The sequence below is a fragment of the Protopterus annectens genome, chromosome 6.part0 (assembly GCF_019279795.1).
Source record: "Protopterus annectens isolate FY-2018-M chromosome 6.part0, PAN1.0, whole genome shotgun sequence".
NCBI lineage: Eukaryota > Metazoa > Chordata > Ceratodontiformes > Protopteridae > Protopterus > Protopterus annectens.
In genome coordinates, this window is record NC_056737.1 from 1161136767 (window position 1) to 1161155999 (window position 19233).

Below are 19233 nucleotides of genomic sequence, written 5' to 3' on the forward strand. Positions count from 1 at the left end.
GCCATGATTTTGACACCAGGTATCCGTCTCAGTGAGACCCTTTTGGAAGATGTCTGTGTCAGCTGGAGAGTCAATTATAGCCCTTAGTTTGCAGTCATCAGCGAACTTGGTCAGCCATAGTCCTCCTGTGCTTGCCTGTACCTCTGAGAAGTATATGCTGAACAGGAGGGGGTCCTAGGACTGAGTCCTGGGGAATGCCACTTGTAACTGGTTTAGAGTCAGACCTAGCTCCCACAACTCTTACCATGTGGGTTCTGTCCATGAGCCAGTTGGCAGCCCATCTTGTGACGTAGGAGTTTATGTTCAGGCTAGTGAGCTTGTCTATAATACCAGAATGGGGAATGGTGTTGAAGTCCTTTGTGAGGTCTAGGTAGGCTGTGTGTACCCTCTTTCCCTCATCTATAGCCTTGGTAACTGTCTCAAAGAAGTCCACCAGGTTTAGGAGGCATGATCTGCCCTTAACAAAGCCAAACTTTGTAGGGTCCAGTGTTTTGAGGTTTCCAATGTCTCTGTTAATGAGTTCCATGATGATGCGCTCCATAGCCTTGCAGACCAAGCTAGTCAGTCTTATAGGGCGATAGTTCCCGGGGTCTGTTGTGGCTCCACCTTTGTGGAGCAGAATAACCGTTGCTGTGTGCCACTCTATGGGTACATAACCTGTGGAGAGGCTGAGCTTGAACAGTGTGTTTAGGTGAGGGGTTAGTTTATCTTTGAGCTCATATAGGATGCAGCCTGGGACACCGTCCGGTCCCACTGATGTGTTTTTGGCTTTGGAGAGGGCTGTTTTAACCTGAGTGTCTATGATTTCAGGGGGTCTATATTCTTCTGGTATGGTTATGGGCCCTTTTGGGGATGAGAGGGGGGTGAAGTTTGCGCTGAACCTGTCTGCCAGGATGTTGGCAATATCGGTCAGTTTAGTGCATTTTTGTGCCATTCTGCACTAACTCCGAGCAGATCTGAACATTGACACTTAGATTCTTGACATAGCTAGAGAATGCCATGTGGTTTTCTCTGGAGTCCTTGGCAATTTTTCTTTTGAAGCTCGCCTTGGATGATTTTATGAGGGATCGTAGTTTTTTACTGATACTGATCAGGGATATCTTCCCTTCTTGGGATTTTACTCTTTTCTGTACTAGTTTCCTCTTCTATTGTATAGCTTATTTATGACAGAAGTCCACCAGAATGGTTTCCTTTTCTTGGAGAAATGAGTCATGGTTTTGCTTGGGATAGCATGATCCATGCATTCTTGTAGGTGCCCGTAGAATGCATTAGTAAAGGATTTTGCAGCTTGGACAGCATTATCCTTTAGCATGGGGGCTTTGAAACCTTCCACCTAGGTCTTAAGTAATGTGAAGTTTGCTTTTGAAAAGTTTTTCACAGTGGTTTCCTTGTCCGTGGGGTGGGGGCAAAATGTGGATATCCAAAGTGATGATGTCTGAAATTCAAATATCTGTCATTATGTTCTGACTTTACTCTTTAATGATTTGCCAGAAAACCACAATTTTATGAAAAATGGACAAAAAATATGAGGAAGAATTCTATGAAGATCTGTACAGTTGACAAGTATGTAACCCTACATGTCCAAGGTGTTTTCCATGGCATTGAACCATGTCTTGATGATTGCACAGATGTCACTATCTTCCAAAGTGAGAAGTGCTTCCAGGGAGTGCATTTTCTTGTTTACACTCCTAGCATTAAACAGCAGTACCTTGAGTTTATCTAGAGATTTTGTTATGTTGGTAGGTTGGTTATTTTGAAACTGCCTAAAAAGCCACATTAGGGGTGGCCAGTGCTTTTGTCAGCATCCAAAAGCCTACAGGAGACAGGTGCAGACCATCTCTGGCAAAGAATAGTGGCTTGTCAACCATGTCTTCCCAGACTGACAGATACTGGATACCCTTAGACTGACACTAGTCAATCATTTTTGTTTGCATTGTGGCATCATTCTTGGATAAGGTAGAATGCTGCTGAAGGCTAGGCTTATACCTGCCTATGACACATAATTTGAGAGCTCAGTCATGTCTCTCTTCATATAGCCCTGAGAGGAACATCTCAAGTCATTCACCCCCATATGGACTATGACAGAATCATACCGGAACTTGTGGTTAAGTTACTTGAGTGCTTGAGTAACTTAACAGATCCTGGCACCTGAAAGGCAGCTAACTGTATCCAGACTGGTGAAGGGATCATTTGTGTATCTCACTATGGAGTCTCCTATGACCAATACATTAGGTTTTGTGGTGGTGTGCCTTATGGACTTATTTTTGAGACACTAGTGTGCGTGTTATTATGTATTGTGGTTGTTTTTTTTTGCATTGTTGTGTGTGTAAGTAGTTTCCGTTTGTGAGGCCTGCAATCTTTTGGAAAATTACTAGTGAGTACATCCACATATGTGGGTTTATGTGTCATGTCTTATTTAGTGTGGGAAGTGATGTGTGCACGCTCACAACCTGTATGGCATTTGATTTGTCCTTATGTGAGAGTCTTGCCTCCAATTTCATAGTGTAATTACATCTCTCACATAAAGTATTTGTTTCAGGAGTAAGTGGTTGTCAGTATACATGAGACAATTGATACATGGTCTCAGGATGTCCATGTCCATCAGGCTGGCCAGAGGGATGACAGGAAACTGCTCATTTGTGAGAGCAGGTTCTTACTGTATGTCTTATTTGGTAAAGGAATTGATTAATTTGACAGGACTTTGCTGGTAGCTCTGAGACTACAAGAGGGACCTATACTTTGTGTAGGCTAAGGTTGATCAATAAGGCAATGCTGCACAATGCACAGCTGACTTGCTCCTAGAGCAGCAGAAAAGCTTGTAAGGGTTTCACTGACAGCTGTTTAGGGAAAAACTAAGCTTCAGTACATCTATACTGGACACTACTAACCAACAATGCACGGAGAGCAGCACCGTGCAAATGCAAGGTTTAAATATGAGCAAAGACAAAGATGTCTTAAGCTAACTGCCAATAAGGAAAGCACACAATAAGCCTTCCACCAGCAATCCCCAACTCAGACAGGTTAGATCAGCACACATCTGCCACAAGAGTACAAAAAAAACTTAATGTAGAATGGCTGGTTTGGAATCCAAGTGTAGCCACAACACACAATACAATGTGTTACAGTGCAATTAACCACTTAAAGCAGCAGTAGACAGTGAAGTTTTTTATATATAAAGTGCAGAAAAAAACAGCAAATAACTTAAGAAACTGCCAAATATGGTCACAATTTGTAAGAGAAGTGCAACAAAATACTACATAACCTCTTTGCTCTCCTGCCCACTGAGTATGCTACAGTTCCCTCTTGACAAATAACTTTCTGCTAAACCATTTTATGGTTGTTTATGTGCCTACCAGTGTTCTGTTCACAGCTTTCTAAGGAAGGATGGACCAATCACCAGCAACTCTTCAGTCAGAAAATAATTTCCTTATATTGTACTTATGGCAATCACCAGTCATTAAAATATGTCATTTCCTCTTTTTCAAAATGTTACTCCTCTGAAAGATGCTGTTATCCCTTCTCCCCTACTTATTCTGGGTAGTGATTATTAAGGCCTTTTATATATTTTTGCCTGTGTTTTCTGGTGTATATGTTATATCATTTTTGTTTTTTTCTGGCTAGTGGTTATTAATCTTTTTAAAATTTTGCCTATGTTTTCTGGTATATATGTTATTCATTTTTGTTTTTCTGGGTAGTGGTTATTAAAGCTTTTTATATTTTGCCTGTGTTTTCAGGTGTATATGATATTCACTTTTGTTTTTCTGGGTAGTGATTATTAAGGTGTTTTATATTTTGCCTATGTTTTCTAGTGTATATGTTATATCATTTTTGTTTTTCTGGCTAGTGATTATTAAAGCTTTTTTTATTTTTGCCTGTGTTTTCTGGTGTATTTGTTATTTTTTCTGGGTAGTGATTATTAAGGTATTTTATATTTTTCTTAAGTTTTCTGGTGTATATGTTATATCATTTTTGTTTTTCTGGGTACTGATTATTAAGGTGTTTTATATTTTTGCCTAGGTTTTCTGGTATATATGCTAGAACATTTTGGTTGCTTTCCTTTGGAAAGCCCCCAACCTGTTGGTACCTTTGCAGTGATGCTGTAGCCAGAACAGACTGTTCTATATTTTATTATCCAAACAGAAGTTAGAAAAGAAACATTACTGTTAACATGTCTCCCCTCATATACATGCACACGGCACTTGGGACCCAAAGGATATGGGGTGGGCAGCTAGGTTTGTAAGGGCCCTAGTGGTCATTATGACCCTATGAAATAGTTGTTGCATCCATGTTGGTGCATTGTCATCTCAGCGGTGCATGTTTGCCATAGCACAGCTTATCTCTCTAACATATGGTTTAACCCATTCTCGGCTCCACAAAGTCTGCTCTTCACTTTTTCCCTTAGAACTGATCTAGTTCTCATAATAAACACCCTATTTCTACTCTAAAGCCTGGCACTTGCTCACTAAAGCAATTATATAAGTCAGCACTAAAAAATTAAAAGCACTACACCCTCACAAACTCCCCTTGAGTACCTTGTTCCCCATTGGCCCTTTTTTTCAACTATAAAGGAATTCCCAATACTATTCTAGCATGTCCAAAGGTCAGTTGTCAATCTCCTCTCCGGTCCAGCTGGTGAATCTGGGAATCTTGAGGCAATGTTACAACTGCCTCATGTACACAGACAACCCTCTCCTCCTCCCAACAAATTCCAACACAAGTGAGAGATGCAACCATATAGCCAAACTGGAGGCTAAGCTCTCTCAACTCAGTACTGGCGTAACCAGTCAGGAGGAGAAGGAAACCACACTCACTACAATTCCAGTCTCACATAGACCTACCACGACAGCAAACCAAACACATAAACACACAAAAACATACTCGGAGGCTCTAAATAAAAATCTGCCAAAGCAGCAGAGACCTACAAAGCAGACACCCAAGCAACCACTACCCCAAAACAAAACACGTGCAACACATAACTCACAAAGCCAGTGTGCCAAACAGTCACAGCCCTTAAGGCTAAACAACACACATGATACACTTGTAATAGGTGACTCTATCATCAGGCACACTGACGTCCCGCTCACCAGGCTGAACAAGGAGAAGTTCACGGTGAGCTGCCTGTTGGGCGCTAGGATCCGCCACATAACACAAGCACTCAGGTCACTCCAAGGCAAGTACAAATATGACTCAGTCATTGTCCATGCTGGTGTGAATGACCTGAGATGTACCTCCCTGGACTACATGAAAAGAGACATAGAGGAGCTCTCTGAGCATGTAGCCCAGGCCGGTATGACCCTGACCTTGAGTAGCATCTTACCCTCACCAAGAATGATGCCACAATATGAAGACAAGATGATCAATTTCAACAATTGGCTTAAGTATTGGTGTCATTCAAAGGGGATCCAATGCCTGTCAGTCTGGGATGACATGCTCGACAAGTCACGATGCTTCGCTAGGGACGGCTTGCACCTGTCACCCCTGGGCTTTCGGATATTGGCAAAGGCTCTTGCCACCCCCATAGTGCCTTTTTTTAGGCAAGGCTGAAAAGACAAACCCACCTCCATAGGTATCACAAGAGATAAGAAACTAAGAGTAATGCTACTCAATGCCAGAAGTCTAAACCTCAAGATGCACGCACTCGAAACTCTCCTTAGCATGGAGAACATCGATATCTGTGCAGTAACAGAAACCTGGTTCAAGGCTCCCGAGAGCACCCCAGCATTACCAGGTTATACCTCATACCATGCTTTTCAGCCCCAAAACTTGGACCGAACCACAAAAGGAGGGGGAGTATCAATATTCATCAGAGATACCCACACCTCCAGGTTGGTGGCACAGCACGAAGCATCAGAGACTATCCATGTGCAACTAACAATGGATAAAACTGCCTTCCAGTTTATAACCTGCTACAGACCACCCTCCCAAACCCAGAAACCCCACTCGGCCTTCCTGAGAACACTGGAAAATATGAAGGTCTCTCCAAACACTATTATATTGGGCGACTTCAACTACCCAAACATAGACTGGGAGCATTACTCTAGCTCCAACACCCTAGCCCAAAGGTTCCTAGAATTTATAAACTCAAATGCTATGGAACAACTTGTTACCACTCTCACAAGAGGGGAAAACATACTGGACCTGATCATCACCAACATGGGGGCTCTATGCTCCAGACCAGAAGTGTATCCCTCACTGGTAAGATCAGACCATAAACTAATCTCACTGGATATTCACATCCTGACCCCACCCCTGCCCAGAAAACCACAGTGAAAACTTCTCTAAAGTAAATTTCACACTCCTCAAAACCGAGGTGGAATCCTTCAAAGCCCCCGGGCCTGTGGAAAATACGGCCCAGACCGCAGAATCCTTTATAAACGCATTCTATGAACACCTTCAGGAATGCATGGATCATGCAATCCCAAATAAAACCAAGACCCAATCCTGCAAAGGCAGGCGTCCTGTCTGGTGGACCCCAGCCATAAACAAACTATACAATAGAAGGAGGAAGCTACTACATGATAGAGCAAAATCCCAAAAAGGGAAGGCATCTCTGATCAGTATTAGCAAAAACCTACGGGCACTCATAAAATCCTCTAAGGCCAGCTTCAAGAGAAAAATTGCACAGGACACTAAGGATAATCACAAGGCTTTCTTTAGTTACGTTAGGAACCTGGGTGGGAATTCCCAGATATGCTCAGAATTAGTCCAAAATGACAAAAAATACACCAAACCCACAGACATTGCCAACATCCTAGCTGACAGGTTCAGCGCAAACTCCCCCCCCAACAAAAGGGCAAATATCTATCCCAGCAGAGTGCTGCCCCCTGACATCTCAGATGCTCAGGTAAGAGCCGCCCTCTCCAAAGCAAAAAACACAGCATAAATGGGGCCAGACGGTGTCCCGGACTGCGTCCTACATGAACTCCAAGAAGAGCTAAACCCAAACATAAAACTACTGTTCAATCTCAGCCTTACTACAGGATATGTACCCAAAGAGTGGCATACAGCAACAGTGGCCCCTCTCCACAAAGGTGGTGCCTCAACGGATCCTGGAAACTATCGCCCCATAAGCCTGACTAGCTTGGTCTGCAAAGCTATGGAAAGGATCATCATGGACCTCATAAATAAAGATATTGGGGACCTACAGACACTGGATCCTACCCAGTTTGGCTTTGTTAAGGGCAGATCCTGCCTCTTAAACCTGGTCAATTTCTTTGAAACAGTCACCAAGGCCATTGACAAGGGGAAGGTGGTCCACACAGCCTACCTGGACCTCGCAAAAGCCTTCGATACAATACCCCACTCGGGCATTATAGATAAGCTCACCAGCTTAAATATAAGCCCTTATGTCACTAGATGGGTTGCAAACTGGCTCAAGGACAGAACTCACATGGTTAGAATTGCTGGAGCCATGTCAGCCACCAAACCAGTTACAAGTGGCGTCCCACTAGGCACAGTCCTGGGACCTCCCTTGTTTGGTATATATTTCTTGGAGGTACAGGCCAACACGGAAGGACTGTGGCTGACCAAGTTCGCAGATGACTGCAAACTAGGTGCCATAATCGACTCTCCAGCCAACACAAGCATCCTACAAAAGGGCCTCATAGAAACAGACAACTGGTGCCAGAGCCATGGCCTCAAACTAAATGCCAAAAAGTGTATAGTCATCCCCTTTGGCAAAAACAAAGTGCCCACAAATTACCACATAGGTGGTAATCCATTAAGTACGGAAGAAGTAATTAGGGACCTGGGGTCCCAAGTTGATAGCAATCTCTCATTTGAAAACCACGTGGCCAAAGTGGTTAGAAAAACATTTTATATAGCCCACCTAATCATGAAGGGATTCACATCTAAATCAGGGGAGGTCATCGTGCCTCTTTACTCATCCCTCATCAGGCCCATAATTGAGTACAATGCCCCTTTTGGGATGTACCTTACCAGACACCTGCAGCAACTGAAAAGATCACAAAAGTACCTCACCAAGAGGATCAAAGGGCTCAAACAGATGCCATATGCTGCCCAGTTAAAGAAACTCCAGCTCTACTTAGTGACATACCACCTGCTAAGAGGCGATCTGTGCCTGACGTATAAAGCTATGTCCAACCCGGAATTAATGGACATGCTGCACCTCAGAAAATCCAAATCCCATCGAGCTACGCGCTTGAGAGACTTGAACCTCAGCACTGAAATAAATAGGACATGCTGGAGGGACAGATTCATAACCCTGAGGCTCCCTTCACTCTGGAATAAAATCCCAGTCCAGGTTAGGCAGAGTCCCTCACTGACTCTCTTCAAGAGGAATCTTGATGAGTGGATGGGAGATCATAGGTTTACCCCGGGTATCAGTTCTGTGTCACTGTTAGACAGAGGCACAGTATACTAACCTCGAAAAAGGGCATAGCAAAATTCATTTAAAATGGGTGGCGAAAGCCAAACACACTCTGGCTAGGCTTATAAATGCCCTAGGGCAGATAGCCTAGTATGAACCTATGAACCTATGAGCCTATATCTTTTCTGCCTATTGACTAAATTGGTTTAATATATCTTTCCTGCCTTTGGCAATTTGACTAACCTGGCAAACATGGAAGCTAAGTTTACCTATAGCCACTCTGTTGTCAGCCTCATTGTACCTCTTATTCTGAAACAGCACAGGAACTTCCTAATGCTTTCTGACAACCACCTACTAGGGGACCAACATGATGATCTTGGAATGCTATATTATCTATTTAAGCTGGAGGAGACCACCCTGTCACCTACACAGATGGTTTGATAAGCAGCACCTAAACTTATCCATACCTCTAAAAATCAGAAATAAAAAGCCTCAGCAGCAATTCTGAAACACATCTCCATCAAACTGATACAACTCAGTGCGTCACCAGTCTGCAGACCATAAACCTGCCACTGACACAGAGATGGTACATCTGAGTAGAATATTCTAGCAACTGATGACTCAATTATCAGGTATACTGACAAAGACAGGGAGACAACTAGTCTCCTTTCTGGTGCCTGGTTCCCTGACATCATGATGGCCCTGTCAGCCTTCAGCCAGAATAAATATAACCACAATTTGATGTTGACTCGTGCAGGTGTGAATAACCTGAGGACACAATCTAATGTTGACTCATGCAGGTGTGTATGACCTGAGGGCACAATCTAATGTTGATTCGTGCACGTGTGAATGACCTGAGGGCACACTCTGATGTTGACTCATGCAGGTGTGAATGACCTGAGGGCATACTCTGATGTTGACTCATGCAGGTGTGAATGACCTGAAAGCACACTCTGATGTTGACTCATGCAGGTGTGAATGACCTGAGGGCACAATCTAATGTTGACTCGTGCAGGTGTGAATGACCTGACATGCCCTCAAGTAATTCACACCTTCACTCTGATGTTGATTCATGCAGGTGTGAATGACCCTAGGTGACAATCTAATGTTGACTCATACAGGTGTGAATGACCTGATGGCACACTCTGATGTTGACTCATGCAGGTGTGAATGATGTGAAGTGCTCACCCAAAATGACATAGAGATAGACATGCTGCAGCTCACTATGCATGTGCCAAATGTAATTAGTGATTTTGTTTAGTGTGATTTGGATTAAAATAAGTTCCAGTTGTGGGTGTCTGGGAATTTATAATACAAATTATCTCAACTAACAAATATGGAAATATCACATCTATCATTGAGCCTGAATGCATGGTAGGCACAAAGCCCAGGTGTGGAAAGGTTGCTTTCTGAGCCCAGATATAACAAAACTCAGGTGTGGAAAGGTTGCTTTCTGAGCCCAGATATAGATGCATTCCAAATGCAAGAGGGCTGAAAAATTGGACATTATGTTACTGAAACATCTGGCACTGTGCAGAGCCACACTGATGTGACTCTGTACTGTATTTGACATATTAGTTATGTTGGGATGTCCATCAACTGGACTTTGAAAAGGCACTTTGGGGAAGGAAAAGCTTTAAACAGTATTTGGAAAGCTTGAAACAAGAAGCTACAGACCCTCCTTGGCAAAGAAAGTTGGACTGTTGAGCATTTTGTCCTGTGCTGATGCATAATTGATCCCCCTGGCTATCTAGCCAACTGCTTAAGCCAATTAACTTTTCTTTTTACTTTGGCATCTTTCTTGGAGAAGGAAGGATTCTGCTCAGGGGCAGAGACTTGCATGGAATTGTGACATATGAGAAGAGATCTGACATGCACCTCAGGGTTTTACATACCATGTTGCTCCCTCTCATGGGACCACCACCATGTTTTAGTCATATTTAGCAGGTGAAATGACCTCACTGGCCATTGAGATGTTAGAGATCTTGCCACCTAAAAGACAACTCACCATCACACCATCCTTGTCCGGCACAGTCAGAGGAGAATCAGTGTGACTCTGACTACACAAGTCACCTGTCACTAAAATATTTTATTTGTAGTGTGATTTGAGGTACTGGATTTGTGATGGTTTAAATCATGGTGTCTCATGGCTGTAAGTGTACCAGAAGGTGATATGGTATTAGATTTTTTGCCAAGACCTAGTCTTCATGTATCTAAGAGGCTTTGGCAAGGATTTTTTTGCACCCTCAGCATAAGACATTTAGTGTGGGTTTGTACAGACTGCCTTTGGAAGTGTGTATCACTCACATGTTCTGGAAGTGTGTGCCACTCACATGTGCTGGAAGTGTGCATCACTCACGTTTTAATGGGCATAACTCATGTTTTGGAAGTATGTATCACTCACATGTTTTGGAAGTGCATATCACTCACATGTTTTGGATTTGTATTACTCACGTGTTTTGGAAGTGTGTGTCACTCATGTTTTTAAAGTGTGTATCGTTCATGTGTTTTGGATTTGTATCACTCACATGTTTTAGATTTGTATCACTCACATGCTTTAGATTTGTATCACTCATGTTTTGGATTTGTATCACTCACATGTTTTGGATTTGTATCACTCACATGTTTTGGAAGTATGTATCACTCATGTTTTGGAAGTCCATATCACTCACATGTTTTGGATTTGTATTACTCACATGTTTTGGATTTGTATTACTCACATGTTTTAGAAGTCTGTGTCACTCACAGTCTGCATATTTTGGGTGAGTGAGGCCTCCATGTTAGTTAAATACTTGCATCTCTTAGAAACAGAATGTATTATACTAAGTAAAAGGTCATTATCTGTGAGCCTCAGGCAGTTGCTGCACAGCCTGCAGATACCAAGTGCTATGAGGCCGGTAACAGAAGGAAGACAAGCTGGCTGACATTCCATTTTAATCCAAGGATTTGCAGAATCTATTAGGATTTCACAGAACGCTATATACATTGAATTAATTATCAGGCTACACAGCAGATTTAACAAATAGAATGTGTTAAAAGACTATAAAAAATATTCTATACAGAGTAACTATAAGTTGATAAGGGCAACATGAAGCAACTATGAGATCATTTAGGAGACGTTGAGAAGTTATGGGTCATTAGAGGCTACTTTGGGGACCCATTTATTCAGAACCTCTTATTGTGCAATTGAGGGGAGCTGCCTGTAGTACAGATAACTCTAGTCTGAGTAACCAGTGGGGATTTGGAGAGGTGAGGTGGTTACAGCACAGACATGATTCAGGATAACTGCATCAATATGGTGTATATGACAGTATGGCTGTATGATGACCCCATCTTGTGAATTCGGAGCAGTTTATAACAACACAGTCAAAGCTGAAAAATTCAAAAAAGCACACTGGCCAATAGCAAACACTGTTCAAGGTTCTACACAATCGCAGTCCTAAAAATGGTTAGTTTTTTTTATCTTGTCTCTCACTAGAGTACAGATTAGTAGTCTTAGCTAGACTACTATGTATAAACAAAAACTTTGCAGCTATCACGATAAAACTAAAAACCACACAACTATTGCAATAAAACTCACTGAGCTCAAAAAGTACTTATATTAGATCTTGTAGCTTCTTTTTCTCAGATCCAGTGCAAATCAACAGCTAAGCCTGTAGCAACTTGTAGCAAATGAGCTCTAGGCCGCATAAGCACAATTACTAATCATTGCAGTTTAGTACAGCTGTCCATATATTTTAATTGCCTGTTTGCTAGTGGATGGAAATGGAGGCATGCTGAACATCATTTCACAGCTTTAAACTTACTTTATAATACAAATTAAATTGTTCCATACCTCATCAGTCATCAGAGTTGCTATTGACCTTCCAATTTCATGATACTGCTGACCCTTACCAAGTGGCCCCAAGAGGATGAAAAGAAATCTGCAAAAAAAAAAAAAAAAAAAAAAAAAAAAAGCGTTATACAGCTATAAATACATATCTTTATAAAACAAATTTCTATATATTGCTTCATTAAATATGTAATAAAATGTGTAACACTGACGATTAGTACTATATGTTTTAGTATCCTCTGCAATGATATCCATACATAAATACATACAGTGAGCGTATAGCCTGGATGTATGTACAAAGGTTATAAATACATACGGTCAGCGTATAGCCTGGATGTATGTACAAAGGTTATAAATACATATGGTGAGCTTATAGCCTGGAAGTATGTACAAAGGTTATAAATACATACAGTGAGCGTATAGCCTGGGTGTATGTACAAAGGTTATAAATACATACGGTGAGCATATAGCCTGGATGTATGTACAAAGGTTATAAATACATACGGTCAGCGTATAGCCTGTATGTATTTACAAAGGTTATAAATACATACGGTCAGCGTATAGCCTGGATGTATGTACAAAGGTTATAAATATGTACGGTCAGCGTATAGCCTGGGTGTATGTACAACGGTTATAAATACATACGGTCAGTGTATAGCCTGGGTGTATGTACAAAGGTTATAAATACATACGGTCAGTGTATAGCCTGGGTGTATGTACAAAGGTTAAAAATACATACGGTCAGCGTATAGCCTGGATGTATGTACAAAGGTTATAAATACATACGGTGAGCATATAGCCTGGATGTATGTACAAAGGTTATAAATACATACTGTGAGCGTATAGCCTGGATGTATGTACAAAGGTTATAAATAGATACGGTCAGCGTATAGCCTGGATGTATGTACAAAGGTTATAAATACATACGGTCAGCGTATAGCCTGGATGTATGTACAAAGGTTATAAATACATACGGTGAGTGTATATCCTGGATGTATGTACAAAACTTATAAATACATGCAGTGAGTTTATATCCTGTATGTAAGTACAGTAGTTATAAATACATATGGTGAGCATATATCCTAGATGTATGTGCAAAAGTTATAAGTACATATGGTGAGCGTATATCCTGGATGTATGTACAAAACTTATAAATACATATGGTGAGCATATATCCTGGATGTATGTACAAACGTTATACATACGGTGAGCATATATCCTGGAGGTATGTACAAAAGTTATAAATGCATATGGTGAGCGTATATCCTGGAAGTATGTACAGTAGTTATCAATACATATGGTGAGCGTATACCCTGGATGTATGTACAGTAGTTATAAATACATATGGTGAGCATTTATCAGGTCTATATCATATGAGCGAATCACACAAATTGCGAAAGGCTCATAATATCGAATATACCAGACCTCGAACTTCCTGTTGTGGGGGGCTGCACCCCCCGCTAAATATATATTCCAACTCCGAGATTGCACTACAGTGAAGAAAGGGCAAATATCCCATTCTTCACTGTACCTCAATCTCAGAAAAAGCACTTCGAGGTCCGGTACATTCACTATTATGAGCGTTCGCAATTTGTGTGATTCGCTCATATGATATAGACCCGCATGTACAGTAGTTATAAATACATATGGTTATAAATACATACGGTGAGCATATATCCTGGATGTATATACAGTAGTTATAAATACATACGGTAAGCATATATCCTGGATGTATGTACAAAAGTTATAAATACATACGGTGAGCATATATCCTGGATGTATGTACAGTAGTTATAAATAGATACAGTGAGCATATATCCTGGATGTATGTACAGTAGTTATAAATACATATGGTGAACGTATATCCTGGATGTATGTACAAAAGTTATAAATACGTACAGTGAGCATATATCCTGGATGTATGAACAGTAGTTATAAACAGATACAGTGAGTGTATATCCTGGATGTATGTACAGTAGTTATAAATACATATGGTGATTGTATATCCTGGATGTAGGTACAAAACTTATAAATACATACGGTGAGTATATATCCTGGATGTATGTACAGTAGTTATAAATAGATACAGTGAGCATATATCCTGGATGTATGTACAGTAGTTATAAATAGATACAGTGAGCATATATCCTGGATGTATGTACAGTAGTTATAAATACATATGGTGAACGTATATCCTGGATGTATGTACAAAAGTTATAAATACGTACAGTGAGCATATATCCTGGATGTATGAACAGTAGTTATAAACAGATACAGTGAGTGTATATCCTGGATGTATGTACAGTAGTTATAAATACATATGGTGATTGTATATCCTGGATGTAGGTACAAAACTTATAAATACATACGGTGAGTATATATCCTGGATGTATGTACAGTAGTTATAAATAGATACAGTGAGCATATATCCTGGATGTATGTACAGTAGTTATAAATAGATACAGTGAGCATATATCCTGGATGTATGTACAGTAGTTATAAATACATATGGTGATTGTATATCCTGGATGTAGGTACAAAACTTATAAATACATACGGTGAGTATATATCCTGGATGTATGTACAGTAGTTATAAATAGATACAGTGAGCATATATCCTGGATGTATGAACAAAAGTTATAAATACATACAGTGAGCATATATCCTGGATGTATGTACAGTAGTTATAAATACATATGTAAGGTGGTGAGGGTATGGTGAGGGTATATCCTGGATGTATGCACAAAAGTTATAAATACATACGGTGAGCATATATCTTGGATGTATGTACAGTAGTTATAAATAGATACAGTGAGCATATATGCTGGATGTATGTACAGTAGTTATAAATATATATGGTGAGCATATACTTGAAGCTTAGTAGTTTGAGTCAGGCTGGTTGGCTAGGAGGCTGTCAATCATTTATTTTAGTTACGATGAGCACTATGTTGCTAGATTTAATACTGGTCATGTTCACAGCACAGCACCTATTTTATTGTGCTGAAGGAGTAATTTTCAAGGCCAACCAACCAAGGTTAACTAAGGTTTATAGCCAGGAGTGTACTGAAAGGCCCAAAACACTTATGGCATCACTCTTCCACCATGAGGACCCTACGCATGCAGGTTCTTATTTGAGGATTGCAACAATATTTCTTCAGGTCTTGGATGGCAGTGCTGTGATCATGGAGGCCACCAACATTCATGAGAGTGATGTCCTGGAGATCAGAAGCAGACTAAAGCCCCAGCAACAAGAACTTACATCGAATATCCATACTTACCAAATCAGAGTCCTGCAGAACGCACTTCAGCAGTTAGACTTAAAGCTGGATGACTTACAGAACAAGAGCAAGCAGAATAACTTTGGTTTATAGACTTATTTCAATCACTGCAGGGCTCCAATCCATTACATTTTCTCCTAAGGGAATTGGTTGCAGCTTTACAACTTTTTCAACCTTGATGGTAGAAAGGTCAGATCCCAGCAACCGGCCAAGACATTTCATAGTTAGATTCTTGAATTATGTTGATAGGGAGGCAGTCCTGTAGAAAATATGATACTTTGGATCACTGCTTATTATTGCCAGATCCCCAGTAAGGGTTGCTCCAAACTATAACAATAGTTGTTTATTTAAAGATGAAAGCTATGGTGTCAGTCATTAAATGATTCAGGGTTGACTCGCCAACTGAGCTTTCCCACTACTTCATGTTTCAAGTACAGAGGCAGACAGTATTCATAACATTCCCGGAAAATAGGATACCTTCCTGGACATGATCAGTGCACAGGGGAATCAGCTGGCAGCTTCTACACCAAAGGGTCATGGAACATGTACAGCAGGAACCAAGAAGCAGGAATGGACAAAACATATCAACAAGGAAGGATCTGCTGAAGAAGAAGCAACAACTGGCACCTGGGAAACAGCTAGCATCTAGTGCAGTGGCCAGAACTAAACAGAAGTTTTCAGTAGTTGTGAGCACCACCAACCACTATGTACCACTGGCAGAACAGTTGTAGTTAGGAGAATGGTGACATATTTTGATCTCCCGATCCAACTTCATATGAGCTACAAAAAATGGATACAAGCCTGGGGAAAGATTCTTGTTATGGACACTACTGAAAATAAGTAGCTAAAAGGGACTGAAGAGACATGACTGGATGGGTGACAAGGTTGCTATTTATGTCTTACACCACTTTTTGTAGTGGTTTACACTCAAAATGCCAACACTACCTTCATGTGTGGTCAAAGGTGGTGAATGATTTGCTAGTGGATTTCCTGAATGTTTATGTTTTGATTTCTGGAGTTTGTCTGAATTTGTTCTTCACTTATCAGAATTGCCAAGCCTTTGCTATATAGATATCAAGACATAATTTACAGGGTAAGCTTGAAAGTCTACCACATACCTCCCAGGAATGTACCAGATGGGGGACTCTATATATATGGTACATCACTCTGCTCATTCAGGTTCGTGTCAACTTCGTATGCATAGTAATACAGAGATGGATGGCGAGAAGCTGATGGAGATTTAGGACTGAACCTTCAGATTACTTATCGACAAATATTTTAAAAAAAAGTTTAAGAAATGTTTATTATTTAAATGAACAATATCAGCTAGTCGCACGAGGGCAGCAAGTTTAGATGCCCTGTATAGAGATGGTACTTGGTCCTCTCCGTGACTGTATATAATAGATGAACAACTTCTTCTGGCATTTCTGTCCCTCATTTTATACAGTGTTAGGTTTAAACTACCACCACCACTGGTGATGTCAAAATTTATATAGATGAGATGGATTTGCAATCAACAAAGTCTCATGACACTTCACCACAAAACAGCCTCACTGGTTATAAAACAAGCTAACTTTATTTAAAAACCAAAAGCAGGGTAAGAACTTTTGTCTATACAACAGTGTCAAGACTCATTCACAACTTGTTTGAGACCTCCACTTATGCAAACATATGCATGATTGACAATCACATGCCAACTAACAATTAATAAACAAAAAATAATAATAAAGTAAATAATTGCTAGAGCATCTTATATTCTTTTTAAAAAGAGTTCTTAAGTTCTTAAAACATTCCATCTTCATAAGGAATATAAAAAAGTATTATCCAGACAATTAAATACATATAAAAATATAAAAACATAAAATACCTCTGTGTGTATATGCACTTATGCAATCATGATTGTCTTAACATGATTAGTTTAACTGTAAGTATAAACCCAAATACAAGGTGGGAGGCTGGTATAATGGTTAAGATGCTTACCTAACAGACACAAGGTGTGAGGTTTGACCTCTTACATGAGGTAATTGTTTCGGCTTAAAATGGCCCACAAGGGCAGTTAGTCTAGCACTAATCTATGATCCTGTAAGGTACATCCACTGACTGAAAGTATTTCATGGACTTTAAATAAACCTCAAACCATATTTTATGCAAAAGAGATGGCTTTATAAAAAGAAAAGGATAAAGTTAGTACTGCAAGCTTCATGGGGATTCATTGTAAGATTTGGAATGTGATGAACCTTAATACAGGGCATAAAATAGCGACATGTTTTTGTGTTCTTAAGAAAGAGATGATCAGGGTTATTTTCTCTAAGAAAAAAAAATTAAGAAGTAGAAGATTGGGGTGCTGAATAAATGTTGGAATGGCAGTGTAGTGGTTAGCAGTAAGAGGTCTGTAAGAGGGGCTGTATTGCTAACAAATAAGTAGTTAGAACAGATGCAATGGGAAGATGGGGCAAGTTAAAACTAATAGCATATCTACTTTCCTAGAATAGTTCTATGGTCCAATGGAGGATAGCAGTATCCAACTATGGAACTTTCTGGAAGCCCTTTCACAACTGGGAGCAACTATAATGCAGTTTATATTACTGAGGTATTTTAATGTGGCCACTGACCATGTTCTGGACAGGGTATCTGTAGGAAGAATCTGATTACTGGTTGTTTCAAAAGCTTTGCAGGATTTTATAACTTATTTTAATGTATATGATGTATGGCAAGTTTTTAACGCCACTAAGTTGGATTTCACATATTTGCCCCACCAACTAATGGTTATAGCAGATTGGACTATTTCCTGGTAAGTGCTACATTAATGTCAGCAGTTGTATGAGTCGGGACATCCCTCATACAGGATTATTGTTATGGAACTAAAAGATGGAGGATTCATCTTAACTTCGCCTTGCTGGAAATTGAACTTACCGTTTCTTTCAAAAACAGATACAAAGATACAACAAGGAAACTAAAGAAGGCCGAGCAAATATTTTGGTGGGGGCATAAGGTCATTCCAGAAACTATTTTCATAAAGTGGAATCTTTTTGAACAACATATTAAATATATTGGCAGTATGCTAAGAAAACAGAAAAAGAATGTAATTGATGGGAAAATAAAACACAGCTGGGGCAACTTTTCCAAAAGTATGAGCAAACTAATATTCAGGATGGGAATATTTCAGGATGGATCAGAATGCCGAAACAGAAATGTAAAATACTGCAGTTTAACGCTACTCAAGAGAAATTTCAGCAGACCCTCTATTAATATGTTATACACAGAAAGAGGAAGGACACGAGGATTACTTGTATTCAAGACCGTGAGGACACTTGATATTTTTTATTTATCCTTTGTCGATCAAGTTAGTCCCGCTAGGTTACTAGTGTCTTTTCAAGAGACCTGCAATGGTAATTTATACTGCTAGTGAAAATTGGCCAGGGTATCAGGGAACATATCCTTTTCTTTTTGGTAGATGCTGTGGGAGTGTTTATATCCATATGAGCTATCACCAACTCAAGCAGAAGGGACATCAGTTTAACATCTCATCCAAAGAATGACACATACAGGAGTAGAGCACCCAAAGCATTATGCTGTAATGTAGTAACAGTAATCAGTCTACCTGGTATGGGAATAAAACCAACAGTCTTCTGCACCAAAAGCAACTGTTCTACTTATTGCACCATTGACTTTAGAAACTTATAATCTTTCCTCACATGGTATGACAGCAGTGAGGAAAACTCAATAATCATTTTATTGTTTAAACTTGAATGAAAACATAAATAATGTGGCATATAATCATTCAAAGAGAACTA

At 40.1% G+C, this 19233-nt stretch overlaps 1 protein-coding gene across 1 annotated transcript in view; it reads right to left on the reverse strand.

Annotated features, from left to right (window-relative positions):
• Positions 1-19233, reverse strand: part of SLC4A10 (solute carrier family 4 member 10) — a 3247445-nt gene that overhangs the window by 1405056 nt on the left and 1823156 nt on the right. Inside the window, exon 9 of the mRNA XM_044074780.1 lies at positions 12165-12252. Within this exon, the coding sequence (XP_043930715.1) occupies positions 12165-12252 (88 nt within the window). The remainder of the gene's footprint in view (positions 1-12164; positions 12253-19233) is intronic.